The following is a 25,687-nucleotide window of genomic DNA, read 5'->3' on the forward strand; positions in this document are numbered from 1 at the left end:
GCTTGCTGATGAGCTGATCATGAATCAGCTGTGTTGAAGAAGGGAAATATCCAAAACCAGCAGGACTGCGGCCCTCGAGGACCGGATCTCGCCACCCCTGCTTTACAAAATACCACAAAACTAAACAGTAATGAAATGTAGTGTTAACCTTCAGATACGAGTGATTTGACATATCAGCAGTTAGGCGTTGGCCAACTGAACTCAGAATTCAGAAACTCTAAAGTTCAATAAATATTGAACAATTCATTCAAAAAGAGGCTTTGATCTTTAATGCCACTCGAAATTGTTTACGGCGACGGTAAACATAAAACAAAAAGAATTACACATTGAGTATTTTAAGCAACAAATTATTAACTTAAGAATTGGATTAAGGATTGTCTCATTACATAACTTTAATGCAGCACACTGCAAATGGTCCGAAAGAAACAACCCTGTAGAGCCAACCCAATCTGTATGTCCTTATATGGTATTGTTTACTTGCCGCAGCCCCCTACGGTATTTACTACCCTGTCAGTGATTCACTGGTCGCTTGTGTGAGTTTGTTTCTTTGTTATGAACTAAGGACTTAATGTCTTTATGTGCAAATAAGGTGAGTGAGTGGGGAAAAAAAAGGGGTGTTGACGGTTGGATGCTGAGTAGGGCAGGACGGAGGAAGTGGACGTGGTGTGGAAGGAGAATCTTGTGTGTGTGCTCACAAGTTCAGGAAGAATGAGGAAAAGTTGTCCCAGTGAGTAAACTGCATTCACCATGAGGACGCTGTTGCCAGTCTTGTGCCTCCTTTTCATGTCCACTTCTTCACTTAATGGTGAGTTTTGTTTTGTTTTTATTGCTTTTTCCCTTGTCTTTTCAAAATTAATGTCCAGTTTAATTTAACTGTACCTCTGTTTATCGCCAGGGATATACTCCAGACAAAGGCTGTCCCTATCGAATCTGTTTAAAATCAATTATTCCATTGTATATTCAAATCAAAGATGAACAGTAACACAGATTTGCACACCATTGGAAATAAAATAACACATACATTTTGTCTTTTTTTTTTTTTTGCAATACATTTATTATACTGTACTTACATTTTACTACTTACTGTAATGGCCTTGTGTATGGGAAAGGGGATTCATCAATGCAGATGGAAAATTTTCTTCTATAGTCAATAAAGGTTTTATTTTAAAAAATAAATTAATTAAAAAAAAGCAGTGTATGACTTTTTGCAAAACCAAAAAGTCCATTCTCCTGTCATGCACGAAGTTCTAGTGTGTAAGGATCCATTAGTCATTCCTCCATGGGCATGTTTGCTCAGCACTCTCCTGGAGGGCACCTTGTGCGTGACGAGCGAGCGCTATCTCGCTCACACACGCTCTTCGGGACTGAATCATTCAGGAAATGTAAATGATAGTCCGTGGCGGGAAATGCGCCGGAACGTGTCACTTTTTGTGGTTGTCACAACAGGGTCCTCCAACGTGTGCACGTCGCGAGGAGCCACAACATGTCAGCAGTGTTTGACAGTTGACCCCAGTTGTGCGTGGTGCTCGCAAGAGGTATGGTAAACCAACCACTGTGCCGAAATGATCTAATTTCACTTCATTGGGTTGAAATGTGTTTTTTTAGTAGATATAATGTATAAATATCACTGCAATTTTGAAATTTTTCATGAATGTTGGCAATTTCTGTGCACCCCAAGATGGTGGACCCCTAAATTTGGGAATGGCTGCCCTAATCAATATGGCATTTGACTCTGGTACATGATGACGATAAGCAGTTATAACATAAGACTTGTTCAAACTCAAAGACAAATTTCTGGCATCTTGGTTCGAAGCGGCTATTTTATGGTCAGTTTGGACATTTCTGGGGGTCCTTCGAAGTCAAATTCCTATGAGAGATTAGGTATATTGACTACCAAATCTGAAGTCTATACTGTACAGATTGGCAGTACTAAATTACGAATTGTTTTGGTTTTCATAATTGCTCTTAAGGGGAGCATGGTTGTGAAGTTTTATGATTGGCAATAAAACACGGAACTCTAGTAACTCAAGTCCACAAGGTCAGAGGAATATATTCCCTTGAAGACCGTTTCTATCAGCGACCTCAAATTTGAGAGAGACAGTCTTATAAATTCAAGACGGCCCAAAACAGGAAGTCTGCCATTTTTGGACGTAAATTTGTCACATTAGGCTACTTGCCAAATGACATATGCTCGATGGATGAGTGACATTTTGCATATATTTCATACATTTCAAAATGAACACAGCACAACCCGTCACAGCTTGACCAAGCGTCTTGTGTTCCAGACCTTTGGAATGGGAGGGTCCGGCGTTTCCCGCTGCGATCTAAAACAGAACCTGCTGGACGGCGGCTGTTCCGAGGCGGATTTGGAGTCACCTGTCAGCACGATGACGGTCCTGGAGGACACGGCACTAAGCGACAAAGCCTCAGGCTCGGCTGAAGCCGTTACCCAGATACAACCCCAGAAAATCCACATGGTGCTCAGGCCAGGTGGACCAAACACGACCAAAGCCTAGAGCCTTGAACCGGAGTCCCTTCCATTCTATAAACTCACTTCTTCACAGGTGATTCCAAGAGGTTCATTGTCAGCGTGAAACAAGTGGAGGACTACCCGGTGGACCTCTACTACCTGATGGATCTTTCTTACTCCATGAAGGATGACTTGGCTCGCTTGCATACTCTGGGCAACGAGCTGGCCAAGACCATGGGAAAGACCACCAGTAACCTGCGCATGGGTTTTGGAGCCTTTGTAGATAAGACTGTGTCACCCTACATGTACCTGGCTCCCCCCGAGGCAATCGAGAACCCCTGCTATGGGTAAGTGACACCAAAAATCTTTTGATCTGAAAGGAAGAGGCTTTACCATTATCTGATGTCTTTCCGGCTAAATCCCCAAAGCATTCATGATGAATGTCAGGCCCAGTTTGGCTTCAAGCATGTGCTGTCCCTCACGGACAAGGTGGCTCGTTTCACAGAGGAAGTGGGGAAGCAGCAGGTGTCCCGAAACATAGACTCCCCTGAGGGCGGATTTGATGCCGTCATGCAGGCGGTAGTATGCAAGGTAGGACTATAATTGGCATGTTTCCACTGCTCCTTGCCTTACCTCTGTTGAACCATTTTTAAGGACAAAATCGGTTGGCGTCCCGACGCTTCGCATCTTCTGGTATTCACCACTGATGCCAACACGCATATTGCCCTTGACGGACGAATCAGCGGCATCGTGCAGCCCAATGATGGACAATGTCACCTGGGTATTGACAATGTCTACAACAAATCCACTGTGTTGGTAAAGGAACCCTCGCCGTTTTTCTACAAACAGCCCATCTTGTTTGCTCTTAGTGCATTGTTGACCATGGATGCATCCGTGGTGTGTTGTTTTACTAGCTAGAGTTCAATCTGGAATTTTCACACATTTTATTGCTTGTTGTTTTTCTGCATAAATAGCACAGCCATGGAATAGGGGCCAATGTCAGAGCCTCTATTGCAGCTCTGATAATTAGAAAATTATTGCAATGTGGTGTTAAGTTTACCACCTGACCCTTGATTCTCCACTGTCCAAGAAGAATTTTATGCATTTCATCAGACTTGGGCTTCAGAAGTCACCCTTCAGGGTATTTGATACGTCATTATGCATATTAGTCTAATTTTCAGTTGCAGGTTGAATTTACAAGATAGCTGTGTGAAAGTCTAAGTTCCACCTGACTGAACTGCCATATTATTTTTCATGCCACTGTGTATATATGATTGTGGGAGACCATGTGCCACCTTAGACACACTTTAGAACAGGGTTCACCAATTCCGGAGTCCTGCAGGTTTTAGATGTTTCTGCCTACCAACACACCTGATATTAAAGATCAGGATCATTATCAGGCCTGCTGATGAGCTGATTATAGGAATCAGGTGTGCTAGTGGGCGGAAACATGTCAAGCCTGCAGGACTCCGGACCTCGAGGCCTGGAATTGGTGAACCTTGAATTACTTTAGGACCTCTATATGAAGAAAGAGGATATAATCAACTGAGATAATCTTTGCCCCATTAGGAGAGGCACAGATGGGGTTAGGACCCGCGATTTTAGGCTTTTACGAGACCAACACCTTTCCACCACTTGGTCACCATGCCTGATACTGCTTTATATACTGTAACAGCCAGTCGATTTCTAATGGTTTCTGATGGTTTCGTGTTTTCCAGGATTATCCTTCCTTGGCGCTTCTGACTGAGAAAATGTCCGTAAACAACATCAATTTGATTTTTGCGGTGACAAGCACTGTGGTGCCGCTCTACAAGGTAAAAGCGCCGTTTGACTTTGACAACACGGGAACACGGGTCACCTTGTCAATGCTCTCTTTTCCCAGGAATACAGTCAGCTCATTCCAGGCACCACCGTGGGAAAGTTGTCTGGTGACTCTGGGAATGTGATTGAGCTCATTGAGGCAGCGTACGCAGTAAGGACTTCCCGTAGCATTCCCCGAAATAGTCCAAATTGTGATTAATGATCATCTGGATGCAGAAAATTCGCTCTAAAGTGCAGCTGGAACTTCTGGGGGTTCCGGAGGAGTTGAACCTGTCTTTCAATGCCACTTGCCTGAACGGCGAAGTCATCCCCGGTCTCAAGTCTTGCTCTGGCCTAAAGATCGGAGATACGGTATGTTGAAATGCTGATACAAATAGAATGTTTTCAACTCAAAGCAACTCTCCCCTTCAGGTGTCTTTCAGTGTGGAGGCCCAACTGCGAAGCTGCCCGAAGGAGAGGACCCAGAAGTTCACCATCAAACCTTTAGGATTCAAGGACTCTCTGGAGGTCACGATGGATTTTGCGTGCACGTGCGACTGCGAGGCTGATGCCGAGGCCGACAGCCCGTTTTGCAGCAATGGCAATGGCACTTACGAGTGCGGCGTGTGCCAGTGCCACGCCGGGCGGCTGGGCCCTCACTGCGAGTGCTCCCTGGAGGACTACAGCCCTTCTGACGACGGCAAGTGCATCCCCAAGCCCGGGAGCCCCATCTGCAACGGGCGCGGCGACTGCCTGTGCGGACAGTGCTCGTGTCACAACAGCGACTTCGGGCAAGTGTGGGGCAAACACTGCGAGTGTGACGACTTCAACTGCCTGCGCTTCAAGGGGGCGCTGTGCTCGGGTGAGTGCGTACGCTTAGAGAGACAAAAATATGTGCTAGCTTGGGATGTTGCAGTATTATACTCCACTGTCTCCATTTGGATCCAATGATCCGTTCTCTTATCACCCTGAGTCTCATTTGGACCAAAGGTTGTCTACTTACCAACAGCCACCCTGGACCCTTGTTCTCCTCTGTTGTTGTTACTTACTAACGTGTTGCATTCTGACAGATGCATTCAACAAGGTGCGGTTTCTGCAGTTTCCCTGATCCCAGTACACAAACTCATGCCAAAACTATCAGGAAAAGAGGCGCTTTCTCTTCCTCTTCTCGATCATGAAACTTTCTCCACCTGTCACACTGTGTCGACACACAGGGGCGGAGGGGGTCCCATTTTCAGCCCTGGAGTTTCATAGCCCAGACTGGGTCAACTTTTGTTGCTAATGTAGTTATATTTTTAGTGTATCGATCTAGAATAGCTGAACATAAGAAAAACAAGAACAAAACAAACATTTTAAGTAAGTATACAAGTATTACCCGGCCCACTGGGAACTTACCCCGTTGTCCAGATTACTTACTCCAGGCCTTTTGACACTCGTAAAATTTTCCTTTCATCAGATTCTTATTACACAGTATTAGATATGGCCCATGCAGAATCACAGAAGGGCTTATTTAGTACAACGATAGGTGTGTGTGAAGCCTGCCAGGGCATTTTCCTTCCCTGCAGTGTTTTTTCTTTTAGGCTGTATGAGTTGCAAGCAGCAAGAGCCAGCAAGCCCAGCCTCGGGGCCCATAAATGTGAAGGGGAGCGAGAGAGAGAACAAGAACGTTTGCATTCCTCCACAGGAAAAGAGCGCAAACTCTCACATTGTTTTTTTTAATGGTCCTTTATCAACTTTTGTAGGCCCCTCTCAAGCCTGCTTGCCTGTTTTATGAGCCGGATGTGAAATGATGTCCATCTAAAACTCCCTCAACATTTGTTTTCACTCTTGCCAGTTCCGCACTAGAGAAAAGCTGTATGGTGTCATTAACCCTGGCTGTTCTGTGATGTGTTGTTGGAAAGCCTGGTCCAGATGGCCTGCATTTTGCTGCTGCAGAGTCATTCATTTCCAAAACCTGAGTCAATTTCTTGTGCCCTAGATGAAGGTGGACATAAGTTTCCTAGCAGCAAAATTCAGCTATCATCGACTACAAAAAGTAGCCTACAAACACACAAAAAAAAAACAGGATCAAGAGTGCAGTAAATTATTTCAACATTTTTCTTTCTGTTGTGCAATGTGGCATTGATCATAACTAGCTGGTAAGGAACAATTGAGTAACAGTAAACAGTTTAAGTCACGTCTACATTGTGGGTGAGCATGTGCAATCTGAGTCTTATTGACTTTTTAGATTATTTCTAGTCATTCTAGTTTTGTTTTGTTTTTGTTTTTTTTGTTTTTTTTAACTGCTGTGCATGGTGGCAGTTCCTGGACACATATGTACACAGTAAATTCTGTAGAGTAAATTTGACTCTATTTAGAGTAAATTTGGCTCTATTTAGAGTGGGACCAAATAAGACTCGGTTTTAGTCATATTTACACTTGGAAGAGAGTATAATAAAGAATTGAAGAGAAAAAAAAAGTCACTCAAGGGTTGAGGAACGAACTAATGACTTACAGCTTGGGAGACTGCCACACTAATACCTGAGCTATGCCGCTCCTACTGTTTGTTTATGACCAAGAAGAGAACAAGCACATTATTTTTGCTCTTGGCGTTACGAAGAATCCAGCTGACACCAGCGATATACTAACACATAAGCAGGAGCTGCGTGACTCAGGGAGTGAATTTGGCTGAAACTGAAGGTCGTGAGTTTGTTCCTCAACCCTTAAGTGACTTTTATTTTCTTTTTTCCATTCTTTATTTTCCTCTCTTCCCAGCGTAAATATTACTCTAGTCTATTTGGTCCCATTCTAAATTGAGTCAAATTTACTCTACACAATTTACTGTGTAGTGGATTTGTGTGTACTGGACTTTTATGTATATAATTTCTCATCATTCGGTATGACAATTTTGTACAAGTTGGCTGTTTTAACTCAGAGGAGTGATCGCAATAATTGCATTGCATGTTTTGCATGCCACCATGTGCAGTTCAAGTAACCTTTTACCTTGTGGATTATGTCAAATCATTGCATTTATTTCTATTGTCCAAAGTGGTGCATATAGATAGATAGATAGATAGATAGATAGATAGATAGATGCAAAGAAGCAGCATTGCGGAAGACGTAAAAGAAATTGAAAAAGATATAGAAGATTACCAATGGCTACATGGATAATAAAATAAACATTGTATCTCCATTATTTCCCATGTGTCCTGGAATGGCTTACATTGGACTTCAGATGTTCCACCACTATATCTTCTTCCTTTTCTCTCAGTTGACTGGCATCTCAGGAAGTGTTCTCATGCATGCCCACTGTGACAAGGAGACGGGGAAGCCGTCGATGCTCACTTTCACAATAGCGCTCTTCCTCTCTTTGTCAGTACGTCGATTTGCACGTTGCAAAGTAGCTCTTTGATTCCACATGCTTCCCATTGGTCATTCAGACCTCCCTTGCTTACAACTGAAATGTTTTTTTTTTTTCTGCTTTTTTAAAGAGCCTGTTAAGTGAATTACAAGATTTGTTTCTGAATACATATAATTGCTGGAAACATGTAAAGACTGAGAACTATGTGGTCGTCAGTTTTAGAGATGTAGCATTAAACTGTTTTTCACCATTTCAGTTTTCCTGATTTTTGGGGGGACATAGCTACAACAGGTTGCAATTTCAATTAGCTATCTAGCTTTGCCCACTCTCTGAAAGTGCATCTTCCCTTCGGTTAGCCCGCTGGGCTGGCCATTTTAGAGCGCCCAGCTGTTGTCGGTCATGAGTGTGCACATCTCGCAAAGGATGGTGAAAGAATGAGGAAGAGAACATTTTCTTTTCAAAAAGTCCAACTTGTCAGCCTGTGTGTGTTTTCTGGGGTCTGGACTGGCGTGGCTGCTTTAGAGCGCAAGAAAAATCCCTATGGGCTGGCCACCGGAGTCTTTAAAGGTTATATTTTTGTGGCTCGAACATGTAGTAATTTGTAGGTATAAGAAAGATGCGAGATGAAGTAGCATCCATTTTTCCAGGTTGTAGTCGTGCTATTTGATTGACAGTGGACATTTGAGGGGGACATATGGGCTGCGGACATGCCCACAGCATTATAGAGGGGAGAGAATGGCTTGCTTTTTCATGTTTTTGAAGCCTTGTTTTATACACTACTAGGCAATTGTTTTTAATCATTAAAATGGTTGTTAACAACACTCCTCTGTGTAGGGTCAAATTTAAGACCTTTATTGTCACGTTACAAGGACTTCAAAGACCAGTGCAATCCCTGGTCGACTCAAATCACTTTCATTTGGTGGCGCAAAGTGAAGTGTGGTTGGTTCCACGGTTCAGCCTGTGACCGGGCGGACGTTCTGCCGGTTGCTTATTGTTCTTTTTTTTTTGTGAGAATAAACAACGAGCTTTTGTGAAATCCCCACCTTTGGCGTGGATGTAAGTTTTCTCTCGTCTGTTCTCTTGACCACACTGAGCTGAAAGGGCAGGCGTGGCTTGAAAGGCCTTAGCAGCTCATATGTTATCAGATTCAACAGGAATGTTGTCACAATGGACCTTAAATGATGTGTCGAAATATTTAAGTATCAAGACGAGCCGTTAGCAGCATATTTAAATGTGAAACAGTCCTTCTACACACCCATACACCCCCCCCCCCCCCCCCACACACACACACACCCCGCACGCACCCGCACGCCCCCACACACACACACGCGCAAACGCTCACAGACAGAGATAAGGATTCTGTGATGACTCTAGCGGAAATGAACACTATCTCCACTTTTTGCTCTACCAAATGTTCCCAGCTTGTAGGCTACTATGAATAATTGACCTTACAGTCATAGTTTCAATGTTTTGTTGGCTTTTATAGTAAATAGTAAATCAACAAATGTGTGGACGATTAGCTACCCGGAGCTATCGTTAGCCTTTGGCTAAAAACAACAAAGGAGAACATTACCTTAGCGCAGACGAAGTGGTTTCTGGTCATTTTGGAGGGTTTCAACTGGTCGTGTGTGTAAAGTTTGTTCTGTTGGAATTTATAGTAAATAGTAAGTCATCAAACGTGTGGACGGTTAGCTACCCGGAGCTATCGTTAAACTTTGGCTAAAAACAACAAAGGAGGGAGAACATTTGCGCAGACGTAGTAGTTTCTGGTCATTTTGGAGGGATTCGACTGGTCGTGTGTGTGGCCTTTCACAAAGTTTGATCTAGCGCAGACATTTTTCGTAGTTGTTTGAAGGTTTAGGGAAGGGAATAAACCGGACACTGTCTCTCTCGTGTCACTCTTACACAAGCCGTGACTATAGCGTTTAACCATTTTATTTATTTTTTTCTTGGCTTTGGACAACCACGCAATGCACTACCGGGAGCTGGATTGCTTTTGTTTGTCTGCAGCAAAATACACGTGCCGTCGCAGACATGACATCTTGCGTCTTGATTGGTTTACTATGTCATGCGGGTGTGGTTTACGGTAAGGTCAATTGTGTTTCAGTTAGTTTAGATCTCAATAATAGTACGTCTAACCTTGCTCTCGCAAGATGAATTCTCGTGGTATTTGTGAGTTCACAAACTCCGGAGAGATATCTTGTACCTCTCCCGCAGATAACCGCAGTGGTTCGGACCAATCACAAAGCGACATTATGTTTAGGGGCAGGATATGCAACTGAGATAAAACCAGGAAGCCAGCGCCGACGCAGGGGCTAAAAACATACCGAACATGGACGATTGGATGCTGCTAATTCTGTTCTCGCAGGATTACTCAACGTTTCCTTGTTGAATGTTGAACAGCAAGAGGCGCTTTGTGCATTTCTAGCTGGTAAGATGTTTGTGCTCCCCCGCCCCCGCACCCCCCTTCGACATGAACGAAGATGAAAATTTTACCCGCGGCCGTGATTGGTTAAAACAAACGTGTAGAATGTCGCATCGTCCAATCATCTTGAATTATTGCACAGAATGTCCCGCCTTTTCCTGACGAAATTACTGTGGAGCGGTATCAGATGGATATATAATATCCATCTGGCTATTGCCAGGTTATAGTACTTCCCTGCTACACATTTACTGGATTTATTTTCTGACAGCTGCAGTCACTGAGCTGTGCTAATGCTATTGTGCCTGGAGGACCGTTGGGCTTGCGAGGGGGATGAGGGTTGGGCGTGGTCTGGCTGTGATTGACTGCAACAGTGAAAACCACCATTGAAAATATTTTCTACAATACCGCAAGCTATGCTAACTAAACTAACCAAACGCTATGTTAAAAAATCACTAGTTCGCTAGTGCTAGATTAGCACCTATGCTCTCCATCTGCCTTACAGCTTTCCTCTTACATGGGTTCTTACCTGACCCTATGTTGACTGTATTATTGGTTCCTGTCATAAAAGATAAAACTGGGAAGGTTGGTAATTCTGACAGTTATAGACCAATAGCTCTGGCCAGCATTGTGTCAAAAGTTTTGGAAACAATCCTTTCGCACAGGATATCAGTATTGATTTAATCTACAGATAATCAGTTTGGGTTTAAGGCTATGATGGGCACAGACATGTGTGTGTATTCTTTAAAAGAGATTGTTCAAAAATATAAACGGCAAGTGTTTCTTGGATGCTTCTAAAGCATTTGATAGGGTGAATCACCGAAAGCTGTTCATGAAGCTGATACATAAAGGTGTTCCCAAATATATTGTGCGCTTGTTGATTTACTGGTACAGTAAGCAAACTATGTAGCCTAAGTGGGGGAATGCTGTGTCTGCCCCATTTAGGGTTAGCAATGGAGTCAGGCAGGGTGGTATTTTGTCCCCAATTTTATTTAACCTGTATCTGGATGAACTCTCAACAAGGCTTAGGACATGTACAACTGGTTGTTTTGCTGGAAATTTGCTTGTTGAATCATCTACTGTATGCTGACGATTTAGTTGTGTTTAGCCCGAGTTCTGCTGGCCTACAGCATCTTATTAACATCTGTGCAGATTATGGTGAGCTGTTTGACATCAAGTACAACACGACCCAGAGTGTTATTATGATTTGTAGAACTAAGGAGGACAAGTACATGAATTATCCTGTATGCCCAAGCTAATACGCTGCTGCTCAAGTTTGGTTCATGCTCTGATGATGTAAAAAAAAAAAAAAAAGCAAGTATGTACAGTGGAACCTCTACTTACGAACGTCTCTTCATAAGAAATTTTCGAGTTACGAAACGCCCCAACGGGAAAATATTGCCTCTTGTTACGAAAGAAATTTCTAGATACGAAAGGTAAAGATACATTACCGAACGCAACATACTTTCGGCTATGGCTATTTCCTACCATAGGTACCTATGAGCGTAAATACTAGATCGGTGTTTGTGCATCGTTCTGGCATCCCATTGGCTAAGAGGAAACTATACCATAGGTATGAGCGTATACTAGATCTGTGTTTGTGCATGTGTCTGGCATCCCATTGGCTAAGAGGAACCTTTACCATAGGTATCTATGAGCCTAGATACTAGATCGGCGTCTGTACAGCGTCCTCATCATTCATCCCGCGGCCCGTGAGGTGTTCCGATAGTTTTTCGTAAAAGTATGAACTAACGGCCAACGAATTTGTGCAAAACTTCAAACAATTGGTGATTGATAAAGGCACAGTAAGTTTTTAATTGCGACGAGACGGGCCTTTTTTTTTTTTTTTTTGAAAAAGATGCCTCGCCCAGATAGCAAAAGATGTTTATTCAACGTTGAATTAGGGTTAAAATGGATGATTTTTGGTTACGGTTGAAGATTGATTGGTCAATCAACATTGATTCAACAGCATTATGTTAACATTGAAGTTTGTGTTTAAAAGATAACATTGAATCAACGTTGTATTTTGGTTGAATTAAAACGTTTGAAAGGTCAAGGTTTAATTAACGTTGAATCTATGTTTGCCCTTCTTGTTTTTTTTTCCCTTCAGCTGAGAAATTGACTAGGAGAGGGGGAGGGGAAGTATTTTGGGGACAGGTTGGTGGGTGGGGGGTGTTAGAGTCTTTAAACATTTATAATAAATATAAAACATAAAGCTAACTACTTTGCGGATTTCATTTATTGCGGGTATTTTTTGGTACCTAACCCCAGCGGAAAACGAGGGAACACTGTATTTGCAAAACTTGTAAATTATTTGAATGTACTCGAAACACCTGGCATTTCCACCAAATAAACTGTACACGTTAGAGTTTCTAGTTTGTGCATTTCAGCCCAGTCATCAAAAATATGTGCCCACATCCGGCATAAGTCCGGCACAGGTGGCATTCAGTCGACACTGGCATAAGGCATGTGGGCCGAACATGGCCCAGGAGCAGCAAAGGTGGCACTGGCTTGACTCTGGCAAACAGGATGTGGGCCAGTTGCTGTGTGACGCATCTGGCCCAGCTATCAATTTACAACTCTGGGCCACATATGTATTGCCAGTCTTGTCCCACTCTTAAATGCAGTTTCAGATTTATTTATTTTTTCTACACACATTTTTTTACACATACTTATTTGCATAACAGATGTTAAGAAGAATTTTAGTACATCATCACACAGACATTTCAATATGTTTCTGGTCAAACAATCAAAGTTTGTGTGTGAATTCTGTGAACGAACTTTCATGAAGCTTCCAGAGAGAAGTTCTTCGAACGTGCGTTCACCATTTCTTTGTAGCGATTCAAGGGTAAGTATTTAAATTTCCTATGTTTTACATTTGATATTTTATGGCTTCATATTGACACAACTACTGAATTGACTTCACAGACATTGGTGTGTGCGTGCGTGCGTGTGTGGTTATCTAAATTTTCCCGTTAATAGTTTCAATGCCATAATATTTAGTTAGGTGCACTCACTGGCTGATCAGAGAAAATCTCATTTTATCTGACCAGTTTTGTTTCAACCTGCAACGCATAAACTTTAAGTCTAACAATTCTAAAATAAAAACAACTATGAATATTCATATGAAAGAGATAATTATTTACATTTAGTGGAAATCTGATTCAGAGGTAAAGCTTTTAGGGGGCAATATTGTAATGAAGCTATTTTATTGAGACGCAACTCTGCGAGTATAATCATATAAAAAGGTACCAAATTATCACTAGCACCAAATATTACATTGTTCTGGGATAATATTCAGCTTGTATTGTAAAATATGCAGAGCTTGAATTATGTATTTTTTATAGTGCTGTGTGATATGTACATTGTGTGCATAATATTATATTAAAAAAATACAAAAGAGGAATGACTTATGCGTTACACACATTTCCCAGGTTATGTTTTAAAAATCTATTATATATCTCATACAATTTTAATTTCATCGAGTTGATTTAAATATCTACTGTACTTTCTAACGTTATTGGATCGCTGTTCCACAATACGCCACTAGATGGCGGGACATGCTACTAACCAGACTGACACACACAGTCATACACAGCGTAGAAGAAGAAGAATTTCAAATTGCCGACAGCCGTGCTAAGAGCGGGAATCCAAACGTCGACGTTCTGTGTTTCAGGTCGGTAAAAGTTACATTAAATAAAACAAATATGTATCACCATGTCCATTGTCAGTTGGGTCGCTAAGCATATTGGTCTTTAGAGGTGGTTTTAGTGAAGAAATTGTTTCGAATGATCCTAAACGTTGAAGCTAAGTTGCTAATTCCGACGGCCTCTTAACAATGAGAGTTACTACAAGCCTATCTGTGTGCTATGTTGCTGATATGCTAGTAAGCTAACGAACTACACTGAAGCGCTACAGGAGCGTTTACATGAAGAATGTATCTTTTTTTCAGTCGTTTTTAACAGGCTGGTTTAACAGTTGAAGATAGAACATTGAATAGCGTTTTCTTTTAGGTTTAGTTTTTAAAGTAAATTAAGTCCACTTGTATAGTAATGTAAGGTTTATCTGTAATTTGTTTAACTTCTGTATATAACTTAATTCATCACGAAATCTAGTCGAATCATGCTTCAGGATATTTAGTTGTTGAGGGAAGTAAAAGTATTTTTTTGTAATTACTAATTATTGAGCCTATAATGAACACATTTTTTTCACACTGTAATAAAACAAAGGTGTAAATGTTGTACTTTGTTGCTTTTAATATCATTTGTTGTCTGTTGATGTACAGGTTACTTGTGCTGTTTTGACGAGTCACATGGCGTACAGGTGGTGCCAGCGTCTTCGAAACCAGATGGCTAATTAGTAATTTACTACTTATTCAAACTAAGAAGGCATGTTGTACCTTGGCCAGAGCTTGGTGAACCTCTTTGGTAAGTAAACAAGTGAACAAACACTCAAAATATTCATTTCTAAGAATCTGAAGAAAGCTTAGGTGAACTACCTTTCACCACATCCAAATGTTGAAATTAGTGACAGAGAATATAACTTGGCACAGGTTTAATGGGGAAGGAGAACATGCAGAGGTCTGTCTTACCTATAAGGAGGAAGAAGGCAAAGTGCAAATTTTTTTAAGGTAATGTTGGTATGTTTTCAGAATTCATAATATAAGATAACATAATAATTAATAGAATATCGGTTGTGCTCAGGTTTCAGGCTCTGAGTGTTTCTTCAAAATGTTCTGTCCACAAAATCCATTCTGAGGAGTAGCGCAAGACAGGTAAATGATTCTGCGCACTGTACTACATGATTGTGATGATATTATTGCGGTAACACATTGCTGACTTGTACAGTAAGTTTGAAACTTACATGCTGTGTTGTTGATATTGTTTAGGTGCACAACTCACTTTTTCAAGACTACAAACACAATTACAGCTCTACAACAGGTACCTAGACCCATTGTTAATTTAAGTTGTGAGTAATAATAACTACTATGATTATGAAAGAACACAATCACATTGTGAAAAAAAATGTTGAACAGGGTCTTCTGTTTGTTTCAGGCAACCCTTTTTGCGGTGCTTGGGGACCAACCGGAAGAAAGGGAAATACTGTATTCGTAGTTGGTAAGTTTTTCAAAGGTCACTGTTGTAGAACCAAATCATCATAAATCTTAGCACACTTTTTTTATTTTATTTTAATTTTTTTTACCAATTTGTAAGGCATAATTATGGAGGACCAAAACTGCCAAAATTCAAAATAAATAAATGACTAAATAAATAAATTACTAAAAGTGAAAGTAAAAACGGATGAAAAATATACAATTCAAAAATGAAATACAAATGTATTATTTTTATTTTCAGTTTTAGTCATTTAGTTATTTAGTTAGTCATCTGGGGGGTGGAGAGGGGGTGATGTATATGAATATTGCAAAATTTAGTAAAGATTATGTAATTTACTTAAAAGTAAAATCTTCAGGCATCGGGAGAATTCTATCAACAAAAGTTGAGTGCAAAAATTAAATTAATAATAATAATAATGTCGTCTCTCATAGATTAATCACCTGGCTGTCGTTGAAGGCACCAATTCGGACAACCTAATCAGACGGATGATGGCAACTGTGATGACAAATGCCCTGGGCTGTTAAATGAATACAACTGGGCAGGGAAGCAAGACAAGTGTTGCATTGGCAAGAAGGCATTCAAGGAGACAGTGATGCAAGACTGTATGTTTGGTGAGTTATCGCCTATGTAAACTACTTATTACAAGACAGAGTTGTTTTTGAGCAGAATGTTCTGAGCTGCTTTCTTTTGTTGTGTAAAATCACTCCACCTGGGGTATGGAGTCAGAATCCTTCCAATACCCGAAACCTCGTAATAAGGGTTTGACTCTCCGAAAACATTTTTGTATAACTGAAAAATTGTTTTGAATTGTCCAAAAATATTTTTGAATGACTGAAAATTCCCAGAAAAAGCTTTAAAAAAAAAAAACACTAAGAAAAGACACATTTTAAAAGTGCGGCTCCACATAGACATTTATCTATTAATTAGAGAATGGTCAATTCCGAAATCAATGAAAAAAAAAAACAAAAAAACATCATTGATACTTCACAAAAACAGCAATTAGTATATGTATCTTTGTCTTTTCATTAATATATTGCAGTCAAGATGGACTCCATCAGGCCAGGGCTCTACACTAACTTTTCCACTACTAGCACTGGTGCGAGTAACATTTTTGGTTGCTCGCACAGCACAGGATTTAGTCGCACCATTATTTGTGGAGGTGCAGCATGACCTGGCTTAGGCATACGCAACTCGATATATTTGCAAAATATTTTATTGGAACACGAGGTTTGCCTGCAACAGCAGTGGCTATCAAAACAAGTCAATCATTTCTAATAAATTATGTCAACATTATTTTCTTTAGCTCAGTAAAAATCAGTATTTTTTTTTTCTTCACCGCTACTCCCCTTACCTTTTCATCTTTATGCTGTCCTCGCTCCGAAGCTTCTAAATTTCACCAGCTAGACAGCGAGTTAACGACGTTCCAAATAACCAGACTTCATTTTCCTTTTGTGCTATTAATTTGAACAATGGCCTCTGACCATTACCCTCTTTAAGTCGTAGTAAAACTAGAAAATAAAATAAACAATGTACCTAACTATACACGACACACTTTCATGCTAGTAGCTAGTTACATTGCACATTCAACATTCTGTAATTGTCCTAATTAACTAAAATAAATCTACAGTGGTTTTTATATTGACATCGCATGTATTTACCAACATTGTCAAATTCAACAAAAAAGTGTTACTTAATACTTACTGATAGTTACTGTAACAACAGAACAGCTTTTTTTCTAAAACAATAAATTGTATTGGATACTAACTCTCTTCTCTTTTGTAATCTTGTCTTTCAGTTGCTGCTCGACAGCTTGACCGTACACTGACTCAGCAGGACTTTGGTGTTACTGTCAAGCATTGGCTGCGTTTTGCTCATGAGCGTAACGGTGGCATCCCAAGCAATGCTAGTGCCTTGGACGCAACTGCGAACGCAAGTCAAAATTTAGTGTGTCTTTTTATGGACTGACGTACAGTCAAAGTGAAATGGTTACCGCTTTATACACTGATGTTCCTACAGTTCATTTCATGTTTATTTCATTCCTTTGTCAAGAAAAAGAATAATACAATAAAAACAAACATTCTTTGAGGCAGAAACCAAACGGGTGTTATTTTCTTTGCCTCCATTCTCCCCAGAATTCAGTTACAAAGTACTGTGTTTTGATTTCTAATAAATGTTTGAATATTAAACATATTTTCTGTCCTAAGATTTTCATACATATGGGTAAGTATGGTTAAGGAAATCAACAAGCTAATAATACATCCAAGTAAGTTGTAAGACATCTGCTGAAACACTAGGTGAAAAACATACGGTAACTTTTTTTTTTCTAGTGGACTAACCCAATATTTTTTGTTAGTTTAAAAAAGTAGTTCTATATTAATGTGCATAATAATAGTAATAATAATAATGTACATTTAGATGTAAATTCCAATGTAAATGATGATTAACTTAAAACATTTATTCCTCACATTAATTCACTATAAAAATGCATGTAGGTTCTGATTTAGATGATAGTTGAAACGACATTGATATTGTGTGATATATGGTTACAAAGCAAACGTTGACTCAACATTTTATCAAGCTTGCACTTTCTGTATAATTTAAATGTTAGAATTCAATGTAAAATCAACCAAAGATACATGTAGATTCTGATTTAGATGATGGTTGAAACGACATTGATATTGTGTGATTTATGGTTGAAAAGCAAACGTTGACTCAACATTTTATCAACCCTGCGCTTTCTGTTTAATTTAAACGTTAGAATTCAATGTAAAATCAACCAAAGATGCATGTAGATTCTCATTTAGATTATGGTTGAAACGACATTGATATTGAGTGATATATGGTTGGAAAGCAAACGTTGACTCAACATTTTATCAACCTTGCGCTTTCTGTATAATTTAAACGTTAGATCTCAACGTAGATTCAACACTTAAGCCGAACTATATTTCAACGTTGATTCAACCACATTTTGCTATCTGGGTCGCCATACCCGAAGTTTCCATGAAGTTTCAGAATTTGTTTAAAAGAATCGCCCAGAAAAAGTGTTCACCAGTCGGGCGTTTGCTCACTAAGATGATGTTTGCATTGGACATTAACGAAGGATTGTTTAAAAAAAAAAAAAAAGCAAACATCCATGGATCAGTTCTTTAGAAAACACCAGGCAAAAAAAAAAAAAAAAAAAAAAAACACTCCTGAGAGAGGAGAACATGAACCAAAGAGGGCAAAAAACGATGAGGGCAGCAGTTAAAAAGGTAAATGACCATCATTTTTATTCTTTACTCTATTCTTTGTTTTTACATTATGCACAACTCTCATTTATTGTGCAATAATCTAATTGTAACGTATTTGTTACATGTTTTGATGCATTTTTATGCTTTATAAAACATTTATGTCTGAATTTTGGGAGGCTTAGAACGGATTAGGGCATTTACATGGAAAATGCGTCTCTACTTACAAAATTTTCTACTTAAGAACTTTCTTGCAGAACCAATTAATTTCGTAAGTAGAGGTACCACTGTATAGGCTTCAGGTGGCCCATAATAATGCTCTGCGAGTGCTCTTGAGAAGGCCTCGTTGGACTAGTGCAACTGAGGTGTTTGTCTCTGCGCGAGTGAACGCTTTGCAAGTTGTACTAAGAACTTTAATGTATAGGTTTATTGGTAGACTGAAAAAGTCTCAAAATGAAATTTTAGTGTCACTCACGAATATTGAATGGAGTGAAATTCGCTACCAGTCAAACATATGGAAACACTGGTATGCCTGTCTTCTTAATGTCTAACTGTATTTTTCTTAACCTTTGTATGTTTTTTTGTTTTGTTTGTTTGTTTTTTAAGAGTGGACCCTGAGTCTGGAATCAAATTTTATTGAATAAAATTGAATTGAATTGAACTAACCTGAAAATTTATATTAAAGATGTTAGCCAATGCTACTGTTCCAACTTCAACTCGCTAAGGAGGCGTGTTGAGACTGATCCTGTGGTTGTCAGAGCTCATCCAATCACCCAAGAATGACAGGACAGCCAGATTGTCCTTATCTCAGTGTTTCACCTGAAGATGGCGCCACAAAGACAGTTTTCGCCCCAAATTCAAACTTTCAACAAACATGCACTAAAATGTCAAAATAATAACCAGAGCATGTAGACAGCATTAATATTTTATATATGTTTATATAGTTATCAGAAAGAAAAAAAAAAGTTGATTTGGTGTTGAGTGGCGCTTTAAATCCTACATTATGGGAGCTGTGTAACATTATTAAACCAGTTGTGACGAGTTTATTTTAATTGTGGGCAACATCATAGTTAGTATTTTCCTCAGAGGATTATTACGACTGTGAACATAGCAACGTAAAACCCATCATCATATGAATACGTACTGCACTGTATACATTCCTGTGCTCCTTACACACTAACCCCAAATGCTAACCATAACCATTTGCCATATTACTAATCCTAAATTTAGTTTAGCTCTATAACCTAACTACATCCATCCATCCATCCATTTTCTTGACCGCTTATTCCTCACAAGGGTCGCAGGGGGAACTGGAGCCTATCTCAGCTGGCTTTGGGCCGTAGGCGGGGTACACCCTGGACTGGTTGCCAGCCAATTGCACTATAACCTAACTCCTTACTTTTAATCCCAATAACATCAACCCCCTAACTTTAATCCTAACCCCTGACCCTAAATCACTCAAGGACGCATCTGTTGAGGAAGGACACATCTGTACTTGCTCCTGCACTCGCTCGTGATTTCTAACTACTTGTTGATATTTGCATTGGGATTTTTAACTACATTGTTGAAGAATGCCTGGTGGAAGAAGAGCTGACGAGAATAAGGAGATAAAATCTCTTAAAAAACAGTGGAATGGTCGCCGAATTATTTGAAATGAAGAAGAGCATTGAGCCACATCTTCAGGAAATACAGCAATTGAAGACAGAGACACAAGAAAAAGATCGACATATTGTTACCTTGGAACAAAAAGTGGATGATTTGGAACAGAATCATCCTATCAACAATGTGATAGTCACAGGTATCAAGATCAAGCTGCGCCGCTGCCCTTCGGTGAGAGCTGCGGCTAGCACAAGCATGGAAGTTTCTGACCAATCTTCAGTGAACGAGACTGTGGAACAGCAAATGACACTTCAACTCAGAGATTTGGGATTAACTATAGATCCTGCGCACATTCAGATGTGCTTTTCGCTTCCAACTGGAGGGACACGACCACCGGCAGTTCTGATCAGGTTTGCTGACAGAAAGAATAAGCTTGCTCTTAGCTTCGTGGGAAACATGTCTACATCAACGAAAAAAGGCGCGACAAATGAGAAAGAATTGACATATCGAAAGCACGTGGACAAAAGACTGCCGAATTTTTATTCAAACTAAAGATAACTCTGATCAACAAAAAACATGAATCGTGAAAAGAGTAGAGGAATTGGCGGAGCATGAGAAACATCAACAACAGTAACTTACATCTCTAATTACCCAAAACTGGAGTTGTATATGATTACTTGCTGACATTGCCAAGGCTAACTCTTGTTTATACACCTCCATTGATAACTTGTACTGTTATTTCCGGATGAATCTAAAGATTGTCTGTTTGGACATTTGTTGTAACAGTCAAGGCTACATGATAAGGCTGTATTGTGGCTCCAATTAATCTGCTGTCAATACGCAAAATGGGGTTGGTGGTCTGGTGCCTGGAGTGCGGCTGGCGTGGGCCGCTCTGCTGGGTGAGCTGGTCTTGGTAGGGCTCAGGCGTCTATCAACAACTACAAGTAGCAACAGTGGTGGATGAGCTGACTAGAATCGAGGCAAAATTGCTTGAAAGGAATGGGTCGAATGCAAGACGATCTACTCTTCTGGAACCCACATGTGTGAAAGCTGATCCGAGGTCAGCGAAGACGCTACTGGTGAAAGGGAAGAAATGCGCTGGCCTTGGCTGCTCGCCTGGCGGGGTGGGCCTGCTGGTGGTGTCTGGGGACCGATTCCCCAGTTCCTAATGACCGAGACTAGCCACAATCTACACACGGACATTCAAGATGAACTGAGCGAGCAGTGTCTGGGATAGTATGGGATGGATAACGCTAAAAATTAATGACTATTCTAAATAATGTATATGATTGATGCGTTACAGTAATGGATCGATGGGGACGGGTCTCTAATAAGCCATTGGCTTATACCCGTCAGCCCTTCTTTCGGATGTCAATGTTGCAAAGGATGTGATGTGATCGATGTAAGCTGTAATGTGTCCAAAAGGAAAAAATGAATAAACTAAACTAAATTTGACAATTTAGCCCCTAACCCAAGGTAGAACAAAATGAATCAATGTTTTGATCTTATCATTGTCATGGATGTGAAAGGTTAAACAAGGTATCTGTCTCTCACAGGCCACGGCAAGTGCAGCTGTGGCTTCTGTCAGTGTGATGCCGGCTGGGTGGGCGACAACTGCAACTGCAGCACACGTATCGACACGTGCATGTCCAGCATCGGCCTCCTGTGCAGCGGCCGCGGCAGCTGCGAATGTGGAGTGTGCCAGTGTACGCAGCCCGGGGCCTATGGAGCCACTTGCGAAAAGTGTCCCACCTGTCCTGACTCGTGCACCATCAAAAAGTAAAATATGAAGTTATTTAGTAGGCCTATTGTAAATAAAGTAACCCTGAACTACTAGCAAACCTTTCATACAACGGACCATATGATAGTTGTATTTTGAAAAAAGGGGGGGAAAAAGGATAAGCAGAGCAATGATATTGTAAAATAATCACACTTCTTGCTGTTTTCATTTACAATTTTTATATTTCTATTTTTATTTTATTTTTTTATCTATTGAAATGTAGGAAGACTAATCCAGGTAGAAGTCAAGCAGAAAACATTTTTGTTATTTTTATGACTAAGATTGTATTTTGTTTTGGATGTAAAAAGTGCTTTAATTTGAAACAGTTATTTTAAATTATTTTTGCATATTTTTCATTACTATATGAACTCATTATTATATTTGGTAATGTAATAATACTGTAATGAACCTTTATTTTTTGTAATTAAACTATAAGCCAATATGTTTAACATAATACGTAGAAAATTGTAATGATGATGATGATGAGAAATATTTTACATTCTGACATCATTTGTTGCTACAACCATACTACAACTACTACTACTGATGATGATGATGATGATGATGATGATAATAATAATGAATCATTATTATTATCATCATTAATTATTATTAATGATTAATAATGTAATTGTCTTAAATTAATCACATAATACTATATTATTGAACCACATTACTTTTGATAAATTATTATTATTATTATTATTATTAATAATAATAATAATAATAATAATAATATTTATAATATTTAGTTTATGTACAAATTAAAATTTCGAGCATTTGTGACTTTAAATATTTCATCATTGTATGTATGTATATATATATATATATATATATATATATATATATATATATATATATATATATATATATATATATATATTCTGTACATTCCATATATTTCACTGTACATTTGTTGTTGTTTGACTTTTAACTGTATCACATGATGTGGTTCTTCTGTCTAACATGCAGCATCACCATTTACAGTATGTTAAATAATAAGAAAAACATCTTTTAACAGTAAACACATACACGCGCTGTACATGTGATATGGTATAAATCTGTCATGGTGCATTCAGGCATCATGTACTAAAAAAAAGTTCACATTTTCATCTTCTTGCAGGGAGTGTGTGGAGTGCCAGCACTTCAAGAGAGGCCAGTACACTGAAGACAACAGCTGCAGTCGCATCTGCAAAGACAATATTAAAGTTGTGACCCAACTCGGTGAGAATGCCACCATCTTGAATGTTTTCTTTAAAGGAACACAAAGGAACTTTCAATTTACGTTGATTAAGGTGACGCCATATGGACAAAAGTGGTAATGTTATGCCTAAATGTAGACCACATTTCCCATGAGTCCAAGCACATAGCGTCATTTTTCAGATCACGCCAGTGAATGAAATCCTGACCAATGTTGATCCTTGACTGTCCTTTTATCCGGGTAGCTTCCCTTTTTCTTTTTTTGTGTCCTCAGACAAAACTTTTCAGTTGTTTTACAGCTTCTGCGAGGAAAGCATTTTGTGTGTCGGCATTCAAATTGACCTGTCTTTGTAATGAATGGGGAAAGGAGGAAGCGATGTATGCCATAAAGCAGTCAGTACATTTGTAAGTTTTTGTGTGGCATCATCCTCAAAGTTATTTAGTGCCAGTAAAAATGATACAGACACCCTCAGGCCATGGCAAAGGTACCATTCAACTAGTTTTAAGTCGATGTTTCATCAGAAGAGTTATGAAAATATTTGATTAACCCGTAGGCAGTATTGTGACCCGTTTTGGGCTTTTTGATGGTTCTGACCCAGCCATTTCAAAGTAAAATACTGTCCACGGGCTAAGGTTGAAAAGTTCCTTAGTGCTACTTTAATGAGCGCTTACCTGACGATCTCGACCTGTTTGTCATTGTTACGCAGAATTCCTCTCAAACAATGCCATGAACTGCTCGTACAAGGACGAGAACGACTGTGTGGTGCACTTCCAGTATTATGAAGACGAAAGTGGCCAATCCATCTTGTTTGTGATAGAAGAACCAGGTAACTGTCCCGTTTTTATTGTGTGGCAGTGAGTGATATGTTTTTAGTAGATATATTATGGAGAATAGATTTATTTTTAATGTGTTGGTATACAAATAGTTGGGTCGTTGCAGTGCCTGCCTTCCCATCAACCAAGGAAATCTGTTGGCTGCCTGAAAATGTGTCTAAGTGAGCTGATTTGAATTTTGCCAAATTTCATCACATAGCAGCTTGGAGATAAAATGCTGCCCTCAGAAGTGAAAATACAATTGAATCTGTAGGGTGGTTGCTTAACCCTTAAAGTGTGGACGTCCCACCGGTGGCAAAAAATCATATTGTTCTCTGCAAAAAAAAAAATATATATATATATATATATGCTGATACTTTGGGTGTACCTTTTTATGCATTTTCCAAAAATTGCCCTAATGATAAGGGGTTTTAATTCATTAACGGGGGGGATATAAGGTAAATTGATCAGTGGTGGCTTCGCACAAGCATTTGTAGTTGGAACGCAAAGGACCTGTTGTTATATAGCGAGTCTCAGAATCTCCAAAAGTTTCCAAAAGCACCACAAAAAATTGTGAGATTTGTTGCTCGTCGCTTTTGTTTTAAAATAGTTCAACGGGTCAGAAAAGTTGGCAACAGCCCTTGAGAACCACCCCTCTAAAGTCAAGTGATTTGAATCAGAGTGTAACAAGGGGATATTTCGTGTACTGTACTTTCTTTTTTCTTTTCATCTTTTGTGTATTTGGACAGAAGAATGTCAGAAACTTTTAATTGAGACACTTGGGAACTGTTGGGAAAATTTGCACAATATGTCTCCTTGAAAGACTAGGATAGAACATGTTTTTTTTCTTGCTAGGGTTTATCCAAGCAGAACTCACACATACTGTGTCTTGCTCAGAATGTCCTCAGGGTCCTGACACCCTGGTGGTGCTGTCGGCTGTGGCAGGAGCCATCCTGCTCCTGGGCCTGGTGGGCCTGCTTATCTGGAAGCTGCTGGTTACTATTCACGACCGGAGGGAGTACGACAGGTTTGAGAAGGAGCGAGCCAAAGCCAGGTGGAACACGGTGAGGATAGAAATAATCCGTTTCAGAGTCAAACAGTCACTATCATTAACGCCATCTACAGGGAACAATTTTTAGTCACAATATAGGATGCACAGGTACTAAGCGCTGACCTGAATAGCGAAAATCTTTGAATAATTGCCTACCTATGCCACAAAATGGCAAGGAAGGTTTTACTATTGTCTGAATGAAGCTCCTCAGTTTCTTTGTTTTGTTTGGGAGAATTAACATGCCTCTTATTTCTCAGGCCAACAATCCACTGTACAAAGGAGCGACGTCCACCTTCACCAATGTGGCGTACAAAGGCGCCTCCTCCAGCTGATTGCAGCTCTCTAGCTTGTACCACACATGCCAAATGTGCTCGCCTTCCAGTGAACCACTTACCACATGCGACCAGCCGCTGCAGCCAAACCATATTTATTGCTGTCTACAAGGAGCTATAAGTTGTACGGGGGATTTGTACAGCTGAAGACACACTTTTTTTTTCCTTTTGTATCTTGTCACGCCTACTGTTGCGCATAAAGTTTGCACTTGTTTGTTTAAAATTTTTTTTTGTTTTTTTTATAGGTGGCCACTTTTTTCTTACTACTGCATCAGCTGTGTTTGTACATTTAAAACCTGTCAGAAACCTTGTAAATGGGTTTAATAAATACACTTAGAGTAAGTTATTTTTGAATGACCACTGCAATCATTCATGCTAGTTTTTTTATTTTTATTATATATATTTTTTTTAGCTATAAATGCAGTAGGCTTATTGTAGGATGTTGTGCGTGAAAATGCCAATAAATGACAGATGATGCCCAATAATTTGTTCCCAGTTTTATCATTACCTTTATAGAAACAGGTGCAGACTGTTAGTAA

The 25,687-nt window shown here is 39.7% G+C and overlaps 1 protein-coding gene and 1 long non-coding RNA gene across 2 annotated transcripts; both read left to right on the forward strand.

Moving 5' to 3' along the window:
* The first annotated feature begins 529 nt into the window (after window positions 1–529).
* LOC144001224 (integrin beta-3-like) lies at window positions 530–25,633 on the forward strand. Its single transcript, XM_077495360.1, has 15 exons — window positions 530–805; window positions 1,447–1,535; window positions 2,286–2,490; window positions 2,565–2,817; window positions 2,899–3,061; window positions 3,125–3,286; window positions 4,189–4,284; window positions 4,353–4,442; window positions 4,508–4,642; window positions 4,703–5,132; window positions 21,529–21,751; window positions 22,876–22,976; window positions 23,660–23,779; window positions 24,663–24,829; window positions 25,074–25,633. The coding sequence occupies exons 1-15, from the start codon at window positions 748–750 to the stop codon at window positions 25,146–25,148; spliced, it is 2,367 nt and encodes a 788-aa protein (XP_077351486.1). The 5' UTR covers window positions 530–747; the 3' UTR covers window positions 25,149–25,633.
* On the forward strand, window positions 12,726–17,229 carry LOC144001259 (uncharacterized). The gene is made up of 8 exons (XR_013278420.1): window positions 12,726–13,708; window positions 14,318–14,459; window positions 14,585–14,662; window positions 14,736–14,806; window positions 14,921–14,972; window positions 15,087–15,149; window positions 15,578–15,757; window positions 16,942–17,229. It is a non-coding gene; the product is annotated as an uncharacterized LOC144001259 (long non-coding RNA).
* Window positions 25,634–25,687: the final 54 nt, after the last annotated feature.

This window comes from Festucalex cinctus, chromosome 1, assembly GCF_051991245.1.
Source record: "Festucalex cinctus isolate MCC-2025b chromosome 1, RoL_Fcin_1.0, whole genome shotgun sequence".
In the NCBI taxonomy this organism is placed as follows: Eukaryota; Metazoa; Chordata; class Actinopteri; order Syngnathiformes; family Syngnathidae; genus Festucalex; species Festucalex cinctus.

What these genes read in the sequence shown, in the direction of transcription:
- LOC144001224 (XM_077495360.1), top strand. Translation starts at nt 748, where the DNA reads ATGAGGACGCTGTTGCCAGTCTTGTGCCTCCTTTTCATGTCCACTTCT. An exon ending in ACAACAAATCCACTGTGTTG is followed by an intron (nt 3,287 to 4,188) that starts GTAAAGGAACCC and finishes CGTGTTTTCCAG; the next exon opens with GATTATCCTTCCTTGGCGCT. An exon ending in CCAAAGCCAGGTGGAACACG is followed by an intron (nt 24,830 to 25,073) that starts GTGAGGATAGAA and finishes CTTATTTCTCAG; the next exon opens with GCCAACAATCCACTGTACAA.